Below are 22,879 nucleotides of genomic sequence, written 5' to 3'. Positions count from 1 at the left end.
GAGGGCTTCAAAGTTCAGCAGCAATTTTACAATTTTTCACAAAATTTTCAAACTCGCTATTTTTCATGGACCAGTTCAGGTTTGAAGTGGATTTGAAGGGTCTTCATATTAGAAATACCCCATAAATGACCCCACTACAAAAACTGCACCCCCAAAGTATTCAAAATGACATTCAGTAAGTGTTTTAACCCTTTAGGTGTTTCACAGGAAAAGCAGCAAAGTGAAGGAGAAAATTCAAAATCTTTATTTTTTACACTTGCATGTTCTTGTAAACCCAATTTTTGCATTTTTACAAGGGGTAAAAGGATAAAATGTATACTTGAATTTGTAGCCCAATTTCTCTCGAGTAAGCACATACCTCATATGTCTATGTAAATTGTTCGGCGGGGGCAGTAGAGGGCTCAGAAGCGAAGGAGCGACAAAGGGATTTTGGAGAGTACGTTTTTCTGAAATGTTTTTTTGGGGGCATGTTGCATTTAGGAAGCCCCTATGGTGCCAAAACAGCAAAAAAAAAAAAAAAAAAACATGGCATACCATTTTGGAAACTAGACCCCTTGAGGAACGTAACAAGGAATTAAGTGAGCCTTAATACCCCACAGGTGTTTCATGACTTTTGCATATGTAAAAAAAAAAAAATTTTTCACTAAAATGTGTGTTTCCCCCCAAATTTCACATTTTTGCAAGGGTTAATAGCAGAAAATACCCCCCAAAATTTGTAACCCCATCTCTTCTGAGTATGGAGGTACCCCATAAGTTGACCTGAAGTGCATTACGGGCGAACTACAATGCTCAGAAGAGAAGGAGTCATATTTGGCTTTTTGAGAGCAAATTTTGCTCGGGGGGCATGTCGCATTTAGGAAGCCCCTATGGTGCCAGGACAGCAAAAAAAAACGACATGGCATACCATTTTGGAAACTAGACTCCTTGAGGAACGTAACAAGGGATAAAGTGAACCTTAATACCCCACAGGTGTTTCACGACTTTTGCATATGTAAAAAAAAATTTTTTTTTTTTACCAAAAATGCTTGGTTTAGCAAAAATTTTACATTTTAAAAAAAGGTAATAGCAGAAAATACCCCCCAAAATGTGAAGCCCAATTTCTCCCGATTTAGAAAACACCCAATATGGGGATGAAAAGTGCTCTGCTGGCGCACTACAGGTCTCAGAAGAGGAGTCACATTTGGCTTTTTGGAAGCAAATTTTGCTCTGGGGGCATGCCGCATTTAGGAAGCACCTATGGTGCCAGGACAGAAAAAAAAAAACACATGGCATACCATTTTGGAAACTAGACCCCTTGGGGAACGTAACAAGGGGTAAAGTGAACCATTATAATACCCCACAGGTGTTTCACGACTTTTGCATATGTAAAAAAAAAATTATTTTTTTTGCACTAAAATGCTTGTTTTCCCCCAAATTTTACATTTTTACAAGGGATAATAGCAGAAAATACCCCCCAAAATTTGTAACCCCATCTCTTCTGAGTATGGAAATACCCAATAAGTGGACGTGAAGTGCACTGGGGGCGAACTACAATGCTCAGAAGAGAAGGAGCATCATTGAGCTTTTGGAGAGAGAATTTGGCCATGTGCATTTCCAAAGCCCCCCCCTCCGTGGTGCCAGAACAGTGGACCCCCCACATGTGACCCCATTTTTAAAACTACATCCCTCACGGAAGGTAATAAGGGGTGCAGGGAGAATTTACACCCCATTGGCATTTGACGGATCTTTGGAACAGTGGGCTGTGCAAATTAAAAATTTTATTTTTCATTTTCACAGACCCCTGTTTCAAAGGTCTGTCATACACCTGTGGGGTGTAAATGCTCACTGTACCCCTTGTTACATTCCGTGAGGGGTGTAGTTTCCAAAATGGGATCACATGTGGGTATTTATTGTTTTGCACTTATGTCAGAACCGCTGTAAAATCAGCCACCCCTGTGCAAATCACCAATTTAGACCTCAAATTTACATGGTGCACTCTCCCTTCTGAGCCTTGTTGTGTGTCCCCAGAACACTTTGCGCCCACATATGGGGTATCTCCGTCCTCAGGAGAAATTGCGTTACAAATTTTGGAGGCTTTTTTTCTTTTACCGCTTGTGAAATTTTAAAGTATGGGGCAACACCAGTATGTTAGTGTACAAAAATGTTTTTTTTTTTACACTAACATGCTGGTGTAGACCCCAACTTTACCTTTTCATAAGGGGTAAAAGGAGAAAAAGCCCCCCAAAATTTGTTAGGCAATTTCTCCCGAGTACGGCGATACCCCATATGTGGCCCTAAACTGTTGCCTTGAAATACGTCAGGGCTCCAAAGTGAGAGAGCGCCATGCGCATTTGAGGCCTAAATTAGGGATTTGCATAGGGGTGGACATAGGGGTATTCTACACCAGTGATTCTCAAACAGGGTGCCTCCAGCTGTTGCTAAACTCCCAGCATGCTTGGACAGTCAATGGCTGTCCGGAAATGCTGGGAGTTTTTGTTTTGCAACAGCTGGAGGCTCCGTTTTGGAAACACTGCTGTAGGTTAATTTTTCCATTTTTATTGGGGGGGAAGGGGTGGGGGGGGTGGCAGTGTACGTGTGTATATGTAGTGTTTTACTCTTTATTTTATGTTAGTGTAGTGTTTTTAGGTTACATTCACACTGACGGCGGATTACACTGAGTCTCCCGCTAGGAGTTTGAGCTGCAGCTACTGCAGCTCAAACTTGAAGCAGGGAACTTACTGTAATCCGCCGCCAGTGTGAATGTAACCTGTACATTCACATGGGAGGGGGGGGCAAAACTACAACTCCCAGCATGCACTGACAGAACGTGCATGCTGGGAGTTGTAGTTTTGCAACAGCTGGAGGCACACTGGTTGGAAAATACGGAGTTAGGTAATAGAACCTATTACCTAACTCGGTATTTCCCAACCAGTGTGCCTCCAGCTGTTGCAGAACTACAACTCTCAGCATGTACTGATTGCCAAAGGGAATGCTGGGAGATGTAGTTATGCAACAGCTGGAGGCACGCAAGTACAACTCCCAGCATGCCGAGACAGCCATTTGCTGTCCCTGAATGCTGGGAGTTGTAGTTTTGCAAGATTTAGAGGGGTTCAGGCTGGAGATCACTGACAGTGGTCTCTAAACTGTGGCCCTCCAGATGTTGCAAAACTACAAATCTCAGCATGCTAAGACAGCAAACTGCTGTCTGGGCATGCTGGGAGTTGTAGTTTTGTTATATCTGGAGGGCTACAGTTTAGAGACCACTGTCAGTGATCTCCAGCCTGAACCCCTCTAAATCTTGCAAAACTACAACTCCCAGCATGCCAACACAGCAAACAGCTGTCAAGGCATGGTGGGAGTTGTAGTTTTGCAACATCTGGAGGGCGACAGTTTAGAGACCACTCTTTAAACTGTCGCCCTGCAGATGTTGCTAGGCAACAGACTCCCGGACACGCGGCGTCATACTCTCCTCCACCGCCGCCGTGATCACAGCCGCCGCCGCTACTACACGGTTCCCCCCGCTGTGCCCGGACACCAATGGGTGGGCATAGCGGAGGGGAACCGAACTTTAACCCCCCCGCCCCCAGTCTGCTATTGGTCGGTCGCTCGGCCGATCAATAGCAGGGATAGGAGGGGTGGCAACCCTGCCACCTCACTCCTATCTCTTCAAGGGGGATCGAGGGTGTCTTGGACACCCTCGATCCCCCTTATTTTATCGCGGAGCTGCCGTTGATGGGCAGGGGGAGAGCGCTCCCCCTGCAAACACCATAGATGCCGTGATCAGAACTGATCACGGCATCTATGGGGTTAATGCTGCCGGGACCTGCGCGATCGCGGCCCCGGCAGCTGCGGTGGGACTCCGGCTGTGATTGACAGCTAAGTCCCACCCGCGATCTCCTGCGCTGCCCGCGGCAGAGCAGGAGATCGCTTGGACGTATGCATACGTCCATTTGCGCGAACGTGTAATTCGCCTGGACGTATGCATACGTCCAATAGCGGGAAGGGGTATTCCGGCTTTATACATTTTATCCTCTATCCAAAGGATAGGAGATAAGATGTATGATCGCTGGGTCTCGCCGCTGGGCATTCTGTGACGGTTAAATACCTGGTCATCTCAGGATGTATCCTAAAGACATATGTTTCTAAATGCTTAAAGGAGTACTATGGCACTTTTTATTCTTATCCCTCTGTGCCCGGGCTGCAAAATAAAACAAAACCAACTTTAAACTCGCCATCCTACGTTCCCCCGTTGCTCCGATATTTGTCCCGTTCTCTGGTCCCTGTCTTATTCCGCTTCCTGCGAGACGGTGAGTCACGCTGATCACCAGCAGCAATGGGACAATGCTACAGCCAGAGATGCACTGAGAGCAGTGTGATTCACCGTCCTGCAGGAAGCGGAAGAAGACAGGCACCGGAGAACGGGACACCGATATTGGCACAACCGGGGAACGTAGGAAGGAGAGTTAAAGTTGGTTTTGTTTCATTTTGCAGCCCGGGCACAGAGGATTAATAATAATAAAAAGTGCCGTAGTATACCTTTAGGTAAACTTTGCCACATCTACATAAATTATTTGACAGTTATTGGAGCACTTGTATAGTATGTATCCAAGGATGGCTGAATTAGCCATGCTGATGGGTATTGCTAGAGGTGAATGACCAGACATTGCATAAATAGTACCGTCATAACTTTGAGATTCCCCTCCTTTTACTTCCTGCTAAATAATACATACATCTGTGTGGATAACCCTTTTGTTGGATATTAATTCTTGTGCTATACTTTTAATTATTTTTCAGACTGTTTTTCTCAGTATCCTGATGCGCTCAATTGGAAACAAAAACACGGTTCTTCTTGGCCTTGGTTTCCAAATGTTCCAGCTGGCCTGGTATGGTTTTGGTTCGCAGCCATGGTAAGTACACTTAATGTCTGCTGACACAATGGTTTTCCCTTCATATACTGTGTCCCATCTAAAGAATATACCGCATTTCAGCTCAATGTTTGTGGATGGGAAGCACTAGATAATCTCCCCCACCATATCCCTTTTGATTAAAAAAATATAGATTAAAGGGGTACTCCCATGGAAAACTTTTTTTTTTTTTTTTTTTTAAATCAACTGGTGCCAGAAAATTAAACAGATTTGTAAATTACTTCTATTAAAATACTTAATCCTTCCAGTACTTTTTAGGGGCTGTATACTACTGAGGAAATGCTTTTCTTTTTAGATTTTGTCACGACCACAGTGCTCTCTGCTGGCCTCTTATGTCCATTTAAGGAACTGTCCAGAGCAGGAGAAAATCCCCATAGCAAACATATGCTGCTCTGGACAGTTCCTAAAATGGACAGCAGAGAGCACTGTGGTCGTGACATCAGAGAAATCTAAAGAGTAAAGCATTTCCTCTGTAGTATAAAGCCCCTAAAAAGTACTGGAAGGATTAAGATTTTTTCATAGAAGTAATTTACAAATCTTTTTAACTTTCTGGCACCAGTTGATTTAAATGAAAACATTTTCCAAGGGAGAACCCCTTTAATATAGAATTACATTTGCTTGACAAATAAATGTACTTGTAAAATTCTTGAACAGTACAGTTGCTTTTGGATATCCATTGCTTCTGTTGTAACTTGAAGCCATAACTCTGTGAAAATGGGTAATTTATGTCAAAGCCTCCAAAACGTCAGCACAAAATAAAAGCTAAAATAAAAAGATAACTTACATGGATAAAATAAGTCAGTATGCATACTGATTGGCTGGTGTCACCATTCAGTGCCTTTTACCAGCATTATAATCAGTTAAATGTATAAAGTTGTTGTAGTTTCTCAAGAAAAAAGCATTTAAAACAAATGTATGGTTAGAAAATTAACTATTTAAAAGTTTCTAAAGAAGAAGAAAAAGATGGTGCTTTTCTCCCTTTTTGCTTATGCCACGTTATCTGTAGTAAGGGAGTACTCTGGCATAGGAAAATGTTTCCCCTATCCTAAGGATAGGGAATAAGTTTCAGATCGCGGGGGGGGACCGATCGCTGGGGCCCCCCACGATCTCCTGTGCGGGGCCCCAGCAGTCAGCGGCTAGGGGGGGTGTCTGTTCACTGCATGACGCAGCAGTCGATACGCCTCCTTCAGGGCACGTGTCGGCTGCTGCGTCATGCAGTGATCAGACACGCCCCCTGAATATATCTCTCTTTGGCAGTCTCCGCCTCTGCCATAGAAAAGTATTGAGGGGTCGTGCCGGCTGCCGCGTCATGTGGTAGTTGAAATGCGCTATTTCAGCAGAGAGCCCCAGACGGGAGATCGTGGGGGGCCCCAGCAATCGGACCACACCCCTTCAATCTAAAACTTATCCCCTTAGGATAGGGGATACGTTTTCTTTATCCCGGAGTACTCCCTTAAATATAAATGTCCTGAGATTATATTTTGCACAAGGACCACTTTATTAGAGACCTATTACATTTAGGATGTTTTGTGTGTTGTTCTTAAATCTTTACCTTGGTGCCAATGACAAGAAACTAATAGCTTCATGTTGGAGAACTAATAAATGAAACCGCTCAATATTCTTGCCATTATGGATATATATAGCATGGGTGGCTTGTTCATTTGCATTTCTTTCACGTTTCCAGGATGATGTGGGCAGCTGGTGCTGTAGCTGCAATGTCTAGTATCACGTTCCCCGCTGTGAGCGCTCTGATTTCCCGTAATGCTGAATCAGATCAACAAGGTACGTGTTCTCACCAAACAGCTTGGAGATATTTCAGTCCTTCCATCTGCACACAACAAACCTGCCATAGAAGCTGAGGTGTTTCTTCACTTTCAGAAGTACCCAGGCTGGGCTTATAAATTTCAATGACTCTTATTCTCATTCTCTTTATAGACTGATCAGCAAGGTTTTTTACAGTACGCAGGCTGGCATTGCAACTGTCCTTATTTTTATAGAGAAAATAAATACAAGCTGCCATAAACAGCCATGATTTAGACATTGCTGCCATGCTGGATTACTCCTGCTTTATAAATAAATAAATAAAAGGATAATATATAAAACTCAATATGTGTATGTATGTTCCAGCATCCATTCCAAATTGCTAAAGATATTTCCGTGAAACTTGCTACACATGTTACTTATGTCAACTAGAAGCATAGGATAAATAAATTAACCCTAATCCACACCCATTTGCGGGGTCAGGGTTTTTGTTTAAAGTCTTATGCAAGTCCATAGTAATTGTATGTTCCAGTATAACTTCCAAATGGCTGGAGAGATTTTGATGAAACTTAGTACACATAATACTTTTATGTCAAATAAATATGATGGTTAAATTAACCCTACGTGAAGGACTGTTTTTTTCTTAAAGCGGTATTCCAGTGAAAAACTATTTTTCTTCATATCAACTGGCTCCAGAAAGTTTAACAGATTGGTAAATTACTTCTACTAAAAAATATTAATCCTACCAGTACTTATTAGCTGCTGGAGTTGAGTTGTTCTTTTCTGTCTGACAACAGTGCTCTCTGTCTCAGAAACTGTCCAGGGCAGGAGTGGTTTGGTATGGGGATTTGCTCCTACTTTGGACAGTTCCTGAGGTAGACAGAGGTGTCCGCAGAGAACACTGGGGTTAGGCAGAAAAGAACAACTCAACTTCAGCAGCTGATAAGTACTGGTAGGATTAAGATTTTTTTTAATAGAAGTAATTTACAAATCTGTTTAACTTTCTGGAGCCAGTTGAGATATATATACATATATAATATCTCATCTATATACATGTTAAAATATGAATTGATGATTGTATAGTTCCTTGATAGACTCATTGTTCATAACATAAATGAATTTTAATGTTTTAAGTTTTTATGCTTCATACAAAACAGGTGTTGCACAAGGCATGGTGACTGGTATTCGAGGTTTATGCAATGGTCTAGGCCCGGCACTGTATGGATTTGTTTTCTTTCTTTTCCACGTGGAGCTTGGAGGACTAGTGCCAGTACCAAGTTCAGATGACAAAGCAACAATCAAAGACCCTGTTGAAGATGTGAGTAGTGGAAAATGTTCTGGCTTTATACATTGTATATAGCTTTTTATATTGTTGGTGATCACTACATAATTTTGTTAAAGGAGAATTTCCGGCCACAGTGATTAAAGCAGTTTAAGTGCCTCAATATGCTCAGACATGTCCTTACCAATAACGTATAAATTACTGGATTTATTTACCTTTTCAGCACGTTTCTGAGGCTTTTTAAAGTCTTGCTCATGCTGGAAGCTGCAGCTGCTTTTCTCAGACTGTGGGAGGGTCATCTTGCTTGTATGCCTGTTTCTAACCTTGCACAAGCTGTGATGTAATCATTAACTGGATCCCTTCACTCACAGACTCACTGTGCTCCCTCTTGGACTACAAGGTTTGAGAAGGAAGAATCTTTATCATGTCTCTGGTGGGTGAATAAAGCACTGCCGGGGGGAAGCAGGATACAGGACCTGCCGGTCCTGTGCCAGGCACTTCCCTCATATTGCATCTCAATTTGTTATTGCAACATGAGTGACAAGGGAGCATGAATGATGCTGTGCAGGGAGGGTGGGAGATAGAAGAATGCTATATTCAGTGCTAAAGACACCTGGGGGGTGGAGCATCACCAATATACTAGATGGGAAGAGCGGTGGGAAGAATTTAGTCATAAACACACAGGCCACTATTACTAGCATGGCCTATTAATAAAAAATGGAGGCAAGGCAACACATTGGGAGAGAGTTAGGTAGGTTTTGGGGCAGTGTTTTGTTGTTTTACCTGAAAAATTCTGCAAAATGTTGACTTTTACCCTTTCTCTTATTAGGGATCTATTATTCCAGGACCACCATTTTTATTTGGTGCAATCGCTGTCCTCCTTGCTTTTCTGGTGGCCTTGTTTATCCCTGAACACCCCAGTGACTCCAAAAAACTGATTGGTGGAAAGCACAGCACGAACAGCAATAGTCAGGCGAATAATCTAGACCGCGGAGGCAATGAGGATATAGAACCCTTGTTACAAGACACTAGTGTGTGACTCCCTTCTAAACTATCCCTTGGTGTCACCTGCAGTCAGAATAAAGGAAAATGTACCAAATTCAGCTGAAGAAAAAAGGTCATTACACAACAGCAACCACAAAAATATGGCATCGGTTCCCCATGCAGATGTTACGAAAAGCGTTATTTTTTATTTTCACTTTTTTATTTTTTTGGTCTAAAATATCAGTTGTTACCTTTTCACTGCATGGAAGGTTGCATGAGTAGTGGAAATTTCCAGCAGTAAAGCAGCTAAAGGTTTGAGATTGTGTTTTTCTGTTTATGCTACCTCGAACCTTGTCATTGCATATTGTATTGACTGTTGGTAAAGAAAAAAAATCTCTAGGTATTGCAGTGACAGAACGACTGACTCCGAATGGTTCCATATGCAAAGAAAGACCGTGTTGTTACACACCCTACAGTGCCTGCTGTTACTTTTCTCTTTTGTGTTTTTTTATTTTTTCTTGGATGGTGAGGAGAAGACTTGGTTTTGCCTTTCTTGCTGCGTTTTCTGAGTAACCTTGTCTTCTGGAACTCTTCAAGTTATCAATAACTTGTTTACAGAGATGTACTATGATGAACAGAATGCTGCAGGAATTCCCAAACCACCACTCTCAAATCCAGCCAAGTGTCCAAACTAGTTAGGCAAATGCTGCTAGGTCAGACCACATAAACTCATGTCATTGGTAGCGAACAGTGGGCCTATAAGGAAGAACATCTTTAATAATGTGTCCCACATAACATTTGTGCACTGGAACGCGCTGCCTCATTGTCACTTAGGGCAAGTATTTGCACAGAGAATTGTTATGTAAAGCTGTAAATATAAAATGAATGGAAAGAAGAGTGGCTGAAAAGTACAATTCTAAGTAGTTAGCAAAATATTTATATGGCAGCTTTCTCATATATGTTACATTTTAAAAAAAAATCTTTACGGTAACTTTCTGATTCAAACAAGCAACATACTAAGGTCAATGGGGAAACTTATCAAAACCTGTTCAGAGGAAAAATTGCCCATAGCAACCAATCAGATCGCTTCTTTAATTTTTAACAAGGCCTCTGCAAAATGAAAGAAGTGATCTGATTGGTTGCTATAGGCAACTGGGTACCGTATTTTTCGTCATATAAGACGCACCCAATTTTGAAGCTTAAAAATCTAGAAAATAAAGATTCTGAACGAAATAGCAGACACTGAGGAGCAGACACTGAGGAGGCAGGTAAGGTCCCTCCCGGTGTCCTGTAAGCTGTTCGGGACGCCGTGGTAAAAATTTTACCGCGGCGGTCCCGGACAGCCCGACTGGGCATCCGGGTTAGCGTCACTTTTGCTTCAGACGCGGCGGTCAGCTTTGATCGCTGCGTCTGAAGGGTTAATACAGGGCATCACCGCAATCGGTGATGTCCTGTATTAGCCGCGGGTTCCGGCCGTTGATGGCTGCAGGGACCACCAGTTTTAATGTGTATTTGCCATATAAGACACACCAACTCCCCCCCCAGTTTTAGGGAAGAAAAAGTGCGTCTTATACGGCGAAAAATACGGTAACTTATCCTTTGCACATGTTTTGATGAATATTCCCCAATATTTTTTGAAAACACAAAAAAGAGCACCTGATATAAAAAAAAAATATTATTTGTTATGCTCAATACCAACGTGCATTGGTCATAAAGGTGCTTGATCTCGTTACTAGCCCTTTATTTATAGTAGGTTCTTGCTTTAGTTTTGATCACGACAACATTCCTAATTTAGGGAGGCTTCCTACATAATGCAGGTGGATGCCAAGAACTACCAGCATTTCTTGTCTTCTATTCTCAGTCCAGAGACGGTCACCTCATTTATTAAACCCCAGCCTTAATTGCTATGTAGAGTGCATTGGACACATATCATAGCTTTCATATATAATACTCTTCCTACATTGCTTTGATAAAAGAGATATGCAGATAAACATTTTCTTTTTTTATGGCTCAATCTTTTTTTTCTCTCCCCCCAAATGTCACCTGGGTAGATTGAGTGGTTTGAAGAAAATATACAGATGTACATGTATTTTTCTGGAACTGATACATTAAAAGTAAATAAAGCATCATTAACGGAGCGCCGCTTTTAATGTTTTATATGTAGATATTTGTAAGAAACCTTTTTCCCTACCGAGAGGCTGTGTATATCTTGTATTTATAACTGTAACAAGATTCTTGACTGATAAAATATATATTGCTTTTATATAAAGGAATATCTATGACTGAAAATGTTTTTTTTTCTCTTACATAAGGTATATATTTTGTGATGTTTTTTTTCCTTCAACAAAGAGAACATATACATTTTATAATATGCATTTGATTTTTATGTTAACACTGATCATGGTACATAATAAACAAGGCATATTATACTCCTGTTATGCTCTGGCATAGCTTTAATTGAAGTGTGCCCATGGTTTTTATTGGCTGACCAATATCTCTATTGTATATTTAAAGGTTGTCCAGGATTTCAAAAATAAAGTTTCCGATTTTATTTACAGAAATCAGTCAAGTGACTAGAACAGAATCGGCCTTCTCGAAACTGATATTGCAGAGTTAGAAGCATACAGTTGTCCAAAATGTCTTGGTGTGCTGATGCATTAAGATTTCAGATCACTATAACTGAAGTGGCCCAAGCCAATCCCTGAAAAATAGCTGCATAGTATTTTGCATCCGTCACCAAACTTTACAACTGGCACAATGCAGTCAAGTAGGTAAAGTTCTTCTGGCATTCAGAAAACCCACATAGAGAAGCATCACTCCACAGAACATGTTTCCACTAATCAAGAGTGCTGTATGCCAATCCATTCAATGCTTGGCATTGTGCTTGGTAATATAAGGCTGGCCCTCTCTTCTGCTATGACGTGGGGTCACGAGCTAACCCTGCATCATAGTGGGTCAGTCCCCGTGGCTATCAATGGCCGGGACCGGTGACTAATATCAGACTTCACCGATCGGGGGGATGTCTGGTCTGGTAATAACCCCTTAGATGTGGCTATCAAAGTTTATCGCCACGTCTAAAATGAAAGAAAATGCTTCCCGGCAGCTCAGTCGGGCTGATCAGGATCACCACGGTAAAATCGTGGTGTCCCAATCAGCTGACAGGACGCGAAGAGGGTCCTTACCTTCCTCCTCGGCCTCCGATCAGCGATCTATTGTTTGGTGCCTGAGATCCAGTCAGGAGCAGCAGAGTGCCGATAAAACTGATTAATGCTATGGCTATGTGTCTGCAATCAAAAGATTGCATGTTATAGTCCCCTATGGGGGCTATAAAGTTTAAAAAAATAAAAAAAAAGTTAATAAATGTGATTTAACACTTTCCCTAATAAAAATTTTACTCACCCCACCCCCTTTTCCCATTTTAAAACAAAAATATGTAAACAAAAATATAAAAATGTGGTATTGCCACGTGGGTAAATGTCCGAACTATAAAAATATAATGTTAATTAAACCCTAAAAGAATGTATGAAAGAGATCAAAAAGTACAGTCAAAACAAAAATGGTACCAATAGAGTTCAGATCACAGCACATAAGATAAGCCCTCATACCGCCCTGTATGTGGAAAAATAAAGTTATAGGGGTCAGAAGAGGACAATTTTAAACATACTAATTTTTAGTGCAAAAAGTTGTAATTTAAAAAAAAAAAAATTTTTTAACCGTAGTAAAACTAAATCAAATCTATATAAGTTGGGTATCATTATAATTGTATGGACCTACAGAATACATTTAATTTATACCGTAAAGGCCACTGTGTAGAAACGGAAGCCCCCAAAAGTTACAAAATGGTGTTTGTTTGTTTTTTCAATTTTGTCCCACAAATTATTTTTTTTGTTTAGCTGTAGATTTTTTTGGGGTAAAATGACGTCATTACAAAGTAATATTGGTAGCACACAAAACAAGCCATCATATGGGTCTGTAGGTGGAAAACTGAAAGCTTTATGATTTTTAAAACGTGAGGAAAAAACTAAAGTGCAAAAAAAGGAAAAAACCTTAAGGGGTTAAAATTGTCATATTCTGACCCCTGTAACTCTTTAATTTTTTCGCATACGGGCTAATTTTTTTGCGACGGGATCTGTATTTTTTATTGGTACCATTTTTTTTTTTTATGGTACTTTTTGGCAGCTTTTTATAAAAATTTTGGACTTTGATATATTTTTTTTACGTATGCGACATTGACCTGCGGTTTATTTAACGTTTTATTTATAGTATGTGTATATATATATATATATATATATATATATATATATATATATATATAGTTCAGACATTTACGCACGGGGCAAAACCACATATGTACATTTTTTTTTTATTGGGAAAAGGGGGGGTGATTCAAACTTCAATTTTGGAAAGGGTTAATTCACATTTATTATCTATTTTATTTTTTAAGTTTCCATAGGGGACTATAACATGTTCAATGATATTCCAAAGCATTGATCAGCGCTATCTGTGCTCGATTGCTCCAGGCTGCTGATGGACAGATTGGATGGCGAGGAAGCAGGTACGGGCCCTCCTCTCAGCTGATCGGGACACCGCAGTTTCACCGCTGTGGTCCTGATCAGCTCTGCTGAGATGCTTTTTTTCATTTTAGACGCCGCAATCAACTTTGCAGCAATATTTGTGATGCTGGTACTAGTATTTAAAGAGAACCTGTGGCCAACCCAAAAAATTGAGCATGTACTGTCAATAAATAGCTTTGGGTGCCCTGATTACACACCTTTATACAGTTTCTTGATACGTTCTTCTATTCATAAGATATGTAAGTTTTTATTTTGCCTCAAAATTAAGGGACCAGTCATGAGTGTTAACTTCAATTTAACCCCTTCAGGACCGGGCCAATTTTGGCCTTAAGGACCTGGGCTAATTTTTTTCAAATCTAACCTGTTCCACTTTATGTTGTAATAACTTCAGGGCACATTAAATTATCTGAGTGATACTGAGTTTGCTTTATTGTGAAATATTGTACTGAATGTTAGTGGTAAATTTTGGTCAATAGATTCAGCATTTTTGAGTGAAAAACTCAAATTCTATGAAAAATGTAAAAAAAATGTATTCAATATTCTCTACTTGTAAGAAAGATATTCATGCCACATAAATTAGTTATTCACATTTACAATGTCTACTTTATGTTGGCATCATTTGTTAAATGTCCTTTTATTGTAATAGGACGTTATGGGGCTTAGAAGTTTGGTAGCAATTTTCAAAATTTTTGAGAATTTCAAAATCAGACCTTTTTATGAACCAGTTCAGTTCACCCCATTATAAAAACTTAAAAAAATAATCATAATGGGGGAAAGGGGGATTGTGTTTTATATTTGTTTACTTTACATTTACTTTACATTTACTTTATTTCACTTTATTTTGAGTGGGGTCTCATTGGAGAACAGAGGGAGCTCACCTCCCTCCGTCACTGGTGATCAGTGCTGCGATCACATTGACCGCAGCACTAAAGGGGTTTACTGTCAGGATCGGAGCGCAGGTGAGTGCACGGTGATATGCGTGAATGGATGTATATAGGTCCATTTGCGTTAAGTTACCGGAAAAATGGATGCATATATACGTCCATTAGGGGAAAGGGGTTAAAAATTAAAGCGATCACTCTTTATTAAAATAAATACTTACCTGACTTATTCCCTAAAATGTCAGAAAAACTATAAACCCACATATCTCAGGAACAGTAGGGTGTATCAAGAAACTGTAAAAAGATGTGTGTTCGGGGCACCCTAAGCTATATAATAACAGTAACATTTCATTTTGGGGATTGATCACAGGTGTCAGAAAACTGCAAGTCTAAAAAGCGTGTCACTAACATAGATTACTGTATACACAGGATACAGAAAGCAGACGTCAACAATTGGAGGCTCCCTGTTACACTGCAGTATGCAGGTGCACTCCCCAGGGAAGAATGCCAAAAATGTGCTAACTTTTTTTTTTTTTTTTTTCTTTGCTACTCACTTCAGATATGTGAATGTGGAGGACTACGTCGGATTCGGTGGATTGCGACCATGACCAGTGATTTTTTTTAATGTCAATAAAAGGGTTAATGAGAGCTGTGGTGGAGTGATATATAATATATATATTTTTTTCTCTCCAGGCTTAGTAGTGGAAGACATTTTGTAGACGGAATCCATTGCATAAACCAGCTAGTGCTAACCCCCAATTATTACCCCGGTACCCACCGCCACAGGGGTGCTGGGATGAGCCGGTAAGAGGCTGGCATTATTTAGGCTGGGGAGGGCCAGTAACAATGGTCCTCGCCCATCCTGGTAATATCAGGCTTTTGCTGCTTGGTTGGTATCTGGCTGATACTGAAAATATGGGGAACGCTAGGTGTTTTTAATTTAGTTAAAAAAAAAAACAAGCGCTTAGGGTTCCCCGTATTTTCAGTGTCAGCCAGATACCAACCAAGCAGAAACTGCCTGACGTTACCAGGGTGGGCGAGGACCATTGTTACTGGCCCTCCGCAGTTTAAATAACGCCAGCCTGTTACCACTTGTGGTGGTGGGTACCGGGGTAATAATTAGAGGCTAGCGCTTGCTGTTTTTGGGCTTAGTAATGGATTCTGTCTACAAGACACCTTCCACTACTAAGCCTGAAAATTCAATTATAAAAAACACACTGAAAAAATTTTTTGTAAAAAAAACATTCCCCCACAGCCCTCATTAACCCTTTTATTGACATTAAAAAAAAAACGCTGCTCATCGTCGCAGTCCACCAAATCTGATGTAGTCCTCTGCATTTACGTATCTTAATTGAGAAAAACACGAAAAATGGGTTAGTACATTTTTTGCGCTCTCCCCTGGGGAGAGCACACATAATGCAGTGTGTTCCTAAACTGGGAGCCTCCAATTGTTGCTAAAGTACAACTCCCATCATGGGGGCTTTAGTTAAACAGCTGGAGTCTCCCTGTTTGGGAACATACTGCCAGAAAGGCTCTGTTCCCATTATGCAAAACGCATAATTAGAACGGAGCCATACTTACCACCCTGGCTTCAGGCCTGGACTGTGTAACTCCACCTCTTAATGATGTCATCACTAGTGGGCAGAGTAGTAAAGGTCACAGGGGGTCTCAGGAGTGAGACCCAGTGCGATCTGTCCCTCTGTCAAGCTGTCCCTTGGACTACTACTCCCATCATGGGACATTCTGTCCCATGATAGTAGTTGTAGCACCGCAGTGCGGAGGGACGGCTCTTGCACATCCCTCTGCTCTATTGGACTATTAGGAATACTACTCCCATCATGGACAGACTGTCCATAATGGGAGTTGTAATCCAGGGGCTGAGATGCAGATCGCAGCAGGTTATTCTCCAGAGACCCGCTGTGATCCGCATTCATTAACTTTAAGAACCGGCGGTACATGGAGCTTCACTGCGCTCCCCACCGGCTCCTGTATACACTGTCAAAATTCATAATCCCTGCTGCCGGACCACGGGGGATCTGATTGGTGAAGCAAAATTTGTAGATGTGAAAAGTAGTCTAAAGGCAATGATACATGTCCACCAAATGGTTTAAACAAGTTGGTGAATCGTTAATTAAACCGCACGGTCAATGGCTTATGCGCAAGCAAATTCCATAGTCCAAAATAGCGTATTTTTGGTTACTTTTTATATCATTAAAATTTTTTCAAAAGTGATCAAAAAGTCCGATCAATATAAATATAGTACTGATAAAAACTTCAGATCACGGTGCAAAAAAATTAGTCCTCGTTCCGGCCTGTACGCGGAAATTTTTTTAAAATTATAGGGGGTCAGAAGATGGCAATTTTAAATGTATACATTTTCCTGCATGTAGTTATGATTTTTTATTTTTTTTTAGAAGTAATACAACATCAAACTAATATAAGTAGGGTATCATTTTAACTGTATGGACCTACAGAATAAAGATAAGGTGTCATTTTTACCGAATAAATTTACTGCATAAAAACGCACAAGGTCGCACAATGAATTTTTTTTCTGCTTCGCCATGGATTTTTTGGTAAAAGGACTAATGTCAATGCAAAGTAGAATTGGTGGCGCAAAAAATAAGCCATAATATGGATTTTTAGGTGCAAAATTGAAAGCGTTGATTTTTAGAAGGTGATGAGGAAAAAATGAAAATGCAAAAACGGAAAAACCATGTGTCCTTAACCCCTTAAGGACTCGGCGTTTTTCCGTTTTTGCATTTTCATTTTTTCCTCATCACCTTCTAAAAATCAACGCTTTCAATTTTGCACCTAAAAATCCATATTATGGCTTATTTTTTGCGCCACCAATTCTACTTTGCATTGACATTAGTCCTTTTACCAAAAAATCCACGGTGAAACGGAAAAAAATTAATTGAGACAAAATTTAAGAAAAAATTTCATTTTGTAAGTTTTTGGGGCTTCCATTTCTACGCAGTGCATTTTTCGGTAAAAATTACACCTTATCTTCTGTAGGTCCATACGGTTAAAATGATACCCTACTTATATAGGTTTGATTTTGTTGTACTAATGAGAAAAATCATAACTACATGCAGGAAAATTTATACGTTAAAAATTCTCATCTTCTGACCTCTAACTTTTTTCTTTTTCCGCGTACGGGCCGCTATGAGAGCTGGTATTGATTGGGCTTTTTGATGGCTTTTTATTTATTTTTTCATGATATAAAGTGTGACCAAAAATACGTTATTTTGGAATTACATTTTTTTTTTTGCACATACACCATTGAACGTGCGGTTTAATTAAAGATATATTTTTATAGTTCGGACATTTACGCACGCGGCGATACCACATATGTTTATTTTTATTTACTTTTTTATGGGAAAAGGGGGTGTCAAACTTTTGTTAGGGAAGGGGTTAAATGACCATTTAACTTTTTTTCACTTTTTTTTTTTTTTTTGCAGTGTTCTAGCTCTCATAGGGGGCTATAACTCTGCACACACTGATCTTTTACACTGATCCCTGCAAAGCCATAGCTTTGCATGGATCAGCGTTATAGGTGCTTGATTGCTTAAGCCTGTAGCTCAGGCTAGGAACAATCAAATGCCGATCGGACGCAATGGAGCAAGGTAAGGGGGCCTCTCAGCTCGCGTCTTAGCTGATCGGGACATCGCCATTTTATCACGATAGTCCCGATCAGCCCGTCTGAGCTGCCGCTAAGCTTTTACTTTTGTTTTGGACGCGGCGATCAACTTTAATCGCTGCGGCTTAAGTGTTAATAGCTATTAGCCCAGGGTTTCAGCTATCATTAGCAGCCAGGACTGACCCGGTATGATGCGGGGGTCACGGTGTGACCCCGTTTTAAATGCAGGGCGTACAGGTATGCCCTGCGTCCTTAAGAGGTTAAAGTGTTTGAACCGTGGGAGCTAGGTAAAGTTGATTCTATATATGGGCAACTCGGTCAATTGGAACAGGAAGGATTGTATAAAATATAAACAGTTAATGTAGTATGAATGAAATGTTTGTGTGTGATGAATGGAGGGGTTATAAATTACACAATTTGCCAGTAGGTGGCAGCAAAACATTACATATTCGCAGGAGATGTTATTACTACAAAATTGTATTACTACTAAAAGAAGTGCACAAATGTACCATTCAGTGAGTACAAGTGCATTTGCATTTTGAAAAAGCCAAAACCCTACAGAACAGATTCAAAGCAAACGGATACCCTGAACCCTTCTTAAGAGGCCTACGAAAAAAATAAGATACTAAAGATGACTGCTTCAAACCAAAAGAACCCCAACCTGTGCCCACTGACACAACAAAACATCTGTTTGAACTTCATCACCACATATAACTGTGCGCACACAGCCATTCGCACAGCACTCAGTAAACATTGGCACATACTACAAACTGACCCAGTACTGAAACCCATTCTTCCGGACAAACCCACCATAACCTTCACAAGAGCACCAAGCCTACGAAACACGTTGGCCCTAAGTAAACTGAAACAGAACAAACCTGAGAACAATACCAGTACCCTACCCACTAAAGGGAACATATAAATGTGGGAGCAGAAAATGTCTATGCTGTAAGAACATAGCAAACAATCAAAATACCTTTAAAAGCAGCAACGGCAAAGAAGTCCCAATCAAAATCTTCAACTGCAAATCCGACTTCATCATATCTGATCACCTGCAAATGCAAGAAGCGCTATGTGGGGAGGACGACACAGCAACTCCACTGTAGTATTAATAAACATAGGAACAACATTAAAAATAAATTTTTACTTCACAGTATCTCAAGACATTGCACCGAACAGCACTCGGATGATGAAGACTAGAGATGAGCGAACTTACAGTAAATTCGATTTGTCACGAACTTCTCGGCTCGGCGGTTGCTGACTTTTCCTGCATAAATTAGTTCAGCTTTCCGGTGGGCTGGGAAAGATTGATACAGTCCTAGGAAAGAGTCTCCTAGGACTGTATCCACCTTTTCCAGCCCACGGGAGCACCTGAAAGCTGAACTAATTTATGCAGGAAAAGTCATCAACTGCTGAGCCGAGAAGTTCGTGACGAATCGAATTTACTGTAAGTTCGCTCATCTCTAATGAAGACTACTTTACGATCTGCCCTATTGATCATGTCCCCAATCACATCCCCAACAGTTTTGAAACCCTCACCAAAAGAGAAATGTTTTTGATCTTTCGCCTTGACACACCACAACTGCAATGGCTTAACAAAGCCATAGAGCTAATCCGATGAACCCTCCTCTCAGCCCCCCCCCCCGCTCATCACACCCTTGTCCCCCTCCCCATCCAATGGTCCTATCACCCCCAAGAATTCCTCATATAATTATTACTTTTTTTTTTTTTTTTATCTATCCTATTCAACTACCATGTGCAAGCTACAATATAATATTTTCATCTGGTAACATACCATGCTTTATTTTAACACTATTGTTATCTGATGCCACTATTATTCCTATTGTTTTTATTTTTGTTTACAATTATTATAGTTATGATAACACCATTATCCACACAAACACCTAGCTATCGCAAAAAACTGTGACATTTCTATGCATGATACAATTTCCTGCGAATGTGTAATGTTTTGCTGCCACCTACTGATGTAGTGTAATTTACAACCCCTCCATTCTTAACACACAAACATTTCATTCATTCTACATTAACTGTTTACAATCCTTCCTGTTCCAATTGACCTAGTTGCCCATATATGAAATCCACTTGACCTAGTTCCCACGGTGGACCACGGTTTTAGGTCCGGTGGAAAACCGCATACGGGGCAAAAATGAGCTGACCGGAGTCAGCGTTTCACTCTGGTTGGCTCATTGAAATTAATTACATACGGGCGGCATACGGCAGCTCCCTCCAGCTGTATGGCTGAAAATGTGGCGTGAACCCAGTCTTAAATTGTAACCACATCGTTAAATTTCAGTTTGTGATTTGAACCCACAGTGGGGTCTCCCATCCACAATGCAGCCAGGACCTTGCTGTTTAGCTTTCCACCTTGCCTGCCACCAGATCTCCATAGACCACAATGGGCCTATTGGTTTGAATGGGCAAAAAAAAAAAAAAAAAAAATCACAATGTTAAAGATTCAGCTTACTTACTCCTATACACCAGCAGGACCTGTATAGCAGACCTTGGAGGCTGACGTCAAAATCAGCCTCCAATGGTCTCCAGTCCCGCCAAACTTCAAATGTGTAATGTGTGTGTGTGTGTATATACATATGTATGTATGTATGTATATATATATATATATATATATATATATATATATATATATATATATATATATATAAGATGCTTTACCTATACACTGTAACCTGGACCTGAGGAAGGAGGGATCCCGACTAAAATGCGTAGTCCACCCCTGTATGTCACTTTTTATGATTACTAATAAAAGTACTACTACTTTACACCCAACTACCGTGTCATCCCGCTGGTGTAGTGCTACAGCGCCGCAGTGGGATCTTCACTGAAAGGAAAGGAAACCCCTGACGGGATTTCCACCTCCCACATCTGTACTCCTGCATTCTTCACCGTCCTCGACGGTACCAATGGCCAGCTGCTCCCGACACACCAGTGACCAGCGACCTGCCCAAAGCGATTATCAGTGTTGTTATTGTAATGTAGCGCAACCTCTAAAGGTGAGCAGATTCTTTACCTTTCTGTTTAACTCTACGCAAATAGCACGGATAACCGGCACTATAAAGGTCCATCTCTATCTCTTTTTCTCCTATGTCTCCCAGTGGCGTCGCTAGGGGGGGCAGAGGGGGCCATGGCCCCCCCTAGATCAGGCCGTGCCCCCCACCCAATTTAAAATAAATAGGGATGTCCCGATATCGGGGCCAGGGGTGGACTGACCGCTGGGTGCTGCTGAGGATATCCCTGTGCTGCTCCTGGTCTGCGTATCATTAGCAGAGACAGGCAGAGCAGGGATGAAGGTACCTGATGATGGCTCCGCCCCCAGCACTGGAGAGGACGGGGCCGAGAGCTGACAGGCCTCCGAACACAGAGCCGCTTCATGTGAGGTGAGTGATGTCCCGTGTCCTCCCTCTCTCCCCCCTGATCAGCAGTATATCCTGGGGCTGGGCGATGTGTATACAGTAGTAGCAGTCCAGTGGGTCACTTTCCCTCCTTCAGTGTCCACAGGTCACCAACAGGTCACATTATCAGAACAATTTTTGGGAAAAATCGCGGCAAAATTGCGCGTTTTTACCGCGATTTTTCCATACATTTTTCTGGTAATGTGACCTGTTGGTGACCTGTGGACACTGGAGAAGGGAAAGTGACCCCTCTGGAAGGACAACATGTGAACACACTGCTAGTTTATCATTAACCCCTTAAGGGTACATTCACATGTACAGGATCAGCTGCTTATTTTTGCTGCATATTTTGTGCAGCTGATTTTGCAACCCATTAGCTTCAATAGGTAGCAAAATCAGCTGCAGAAAATATACAGCAGATCCTGTACGTGTGAACGTACCCTAAGGGCTCATTCAGGGGTGGATCCCCAGCATATTTCACGCTGTGGATCCACCGACAATGGACCCTACACTGCTGCCTCCATTTGTGCCTGCTCCGCCACTACGAGCAGACACGCTTTTGATGTGTATACTCGCTCACATCATGGCCGCTCCTCCTGCTCTCTGAGCTAGGCCGAGAGCAGCCGCGATGTGTGCGAGTATACACATGAAAGCGTGTCTGCTCGTAGCGGAGGATTGCCGGTATGAGCAGGCACAGATGGAGGCAGCACTGTAGGGTCCATTGTCAGGGGATCCGCAGCGTAAAATATGCTGGGGATCCATCCGTGTAAATGAGCCCTAAGGACACAAGGTGTCTGTGTACGCACAGGGCCTGCTCCCACTGTGTTGTATAAATCATTAGCTAGAACCCTCAGCTAATGCCAGACATCAACAATCAGGCTGATGTTTGACATTAACACTTTAGATGCCGCTATCAAAGTTGTTGGTAGTGTCCAAAAGTTTTAACGCCTTAAGGACATTGCGTTTTTCCATTTTTGCACTTTTGTTTTTTCCTCCGTACCTTTTAAAAATCCTAACCCTTTCAATTTTGCACCTAAAAATCCATATGATGGCTTATTTTTTGCGCCACCAATTCTACTTTATAATCAGTCATTTTACCCAAAAATATACAGCAAAAACGGAAAAAAAAATCATTGTGCAACAAGAATGTATGAAGATTTTAACCCCTTAAGGACACATGACGTTCTCATACGTCTCCATTTCCGAGTCCTTAAGGACACATGACGTATGAGAACGTCATGTGTTTTACCGGCCCCCCGCAACCATCTGGAGCGGAGCCGGTCCCCGATGCCTGCTGAAATCGTTCAGCAGGCATCGGGGCATATCGCCCAGGGGGGTCATTATGACCCCCCATGTCGGCGATGGCCGCAGATCGCTGGACAATTCAGTCCAGCGATCTGCGGCGGATTCCGGGTCAATCGGGTC

General features: G+C 41.4%; 1 protein-coding gene across 1 annotated transcript in view; it reads left to right on the top strand.

Annotated features, from left to right (window-relative positions):
• Window positions 1–11,467, top strand: part of LOC130362663 (hippocampus abundant transcript 1 protein-like) — an 88,695-nt gene extending 77,228 nt beyond the window's left edge. The window contains exons 11-14 of the mRNA XM_056567574.1: window positions 4,774–4,886; window positions 6,589–6,686; window positions 7,823–7,983; window positions 8,777–11,467. Coding sequence (XP_056423549.1) covers window positions 4,774–4,886; window positions 6,589–6,686; window positions 7,823–7,983; window positions 8,777–8,986 — 582 coding nt within the window. The 3' untranslated portion in view covers window positions 8,987–11,467. The remainder of the gene's footprint in view (window positions 1–4,773; window positions 4,887–6,588; window positions 6,687–7,822; window positions 7,984–8,776) is intronic.
• Window positions 11,468–22,879: the final 11,412 nt, after the last annotated feature.

Source organism: Hyla sarda, chromosome 1 (genome assembly GCF_029499605.1).
Source record: "Hyla sarda isolate aHylSar1 chromosome 1, aHylSar1.hap1, whole genome shotgun sequence".
Lineage (NCBI taxonomy): Eukaryota > Metazoa > Chordata > Amphibia > Anura > Hylidae > Hyla > Hyla sarda.
This window is presented reverse-complemented; position numbering and strand designations above follow the sequence as displayed.